This window comes from Plectropomus leopardus, unplaced genomic scaffold (assembly GCF_008729295.1).
Source record: "Plectropomus leopardus isolate mb unplaced genomic scaffold, YSFRI_Pleo_2.0 unplaced_scaffold20927, whole genome shotgun sequence".
Taxonomy (NCBI): domain Eukaryota; kingdom Metazoa; phylum Chordata; class Actinopteri; order Perciformes; family Serranidae; genus Plectropomus; species Plectropomus leopardus.
This window is the reverse complement of record NW_024622636.1, coordinates 1-1,066: the sequence shown is the minus strand read 5'-3', so window position 1 is coordinate 1,066 and position 1,066 is coordinate 1. Positions and strand designations below refer to the sequence as shown.

Here is a 1,066-nt window from a genome sequence, read left to right as displayed (position 1 = left end):
TCAAATAGTGGGGCGTTGTCGTTTACATCAGAAATTTTAAGATTTAACTTTGTTGAGCTAGAAAGTGGAGGAGACCCCATATCAGTTGCTGTTATTGTTATGTTATATTCTGAAACTGATTCTCTGTCAAAACGTTGATCTGAGATCAAATTGTAATAATTTGTTAGAGATGATTCGATCTTAAAGGGAAGTTTGCCATCTATGGAACATTTTATCTGTCCATTTCTCTCAGAATCTGCATCTTTTACATTGAAAACAGCCACAGTTGTACCAAGACGCGCATCCTCAGACAGGGGACTGGAAAATGACATGATATTTATAACTGGGGCATTGTCATTGACATCAGCAACATCAAATATAATTTTACTTGTTCCAATTAAACCACCCTGATCCTTTGCTTCTACCCTGACCTCATATTTTCTGTCCTTTTCATAATCGATCTGACCAGACACAGAAACTGTACCGGTATTTTCGTCAATACTGAATATATCGGCTGCGGTTCCTTTCATCTCATACAAACTGTAAGAAATGAGTCCATATGAACCACTGTCAGCGTCTGTGGCATTTACTGTAATAATACTAGTGCCTTTTATAGTATTTTCCATCACAAAAGCTTTATAAACCGATTGGTTAAAAACCGGAATATTGTCGTTGGCATCTAAAACAGTGACATCTATATTTACTGTACCAGATCTCTGTGGTGTTCCTCCGTCAACTGCGATTAATTTTAAAGACAGATGAGAATTTCGTTCTCTGTCTAAAGGCTTCTGGAGCACCATTTCAACGTATTTACTACCGTCGGGATTTGCATGTTGTTTCAAAATAAAATTGTCGTTAGGTGATAAAATATAATCTTGCAACCCGTTTTGTCCCACATCTAGATCCTCTGCACTCCGCAGAGGAAACTGCACTCCAGCTACAGCTGATTCACTCATCTCAAAACTGATAGACTTCTCTTTATTTGGGAAAACGGGAGCATGATCATTTATATCCAAAACCTCAACAGTAATTCTGTGTAGTTCGATTGGATTTTCTAAAATCACCTCAAAGCTGAAGCTACACGGTG

The 1,066-nt window shown here is 37.9% G+C and overlaps 1 protein-coding gene across 1 annotated transcript; it reads right to left on the bottom strand.

Annotated features, from left to right (window-relative positions):
- Positions 1 to 8: 8 nt before the first annotated feature.
- Positions 9 to 1,058, bottom strand: LOC121965625 (protocadherin beta-8-like; the record flags this gene model as incomplete). The annotated part of the gene is made up of 1 exon (XM_042515758.1): positions 9 to 1,058. A coding segment is annotated over one exon (1,050 nt), but the record flags the coding sequence as incomplete, so codon positions are not given.
- Between the last annotated feature and the right edge of the window lie 8 nt (positions 1,059 to 1,066).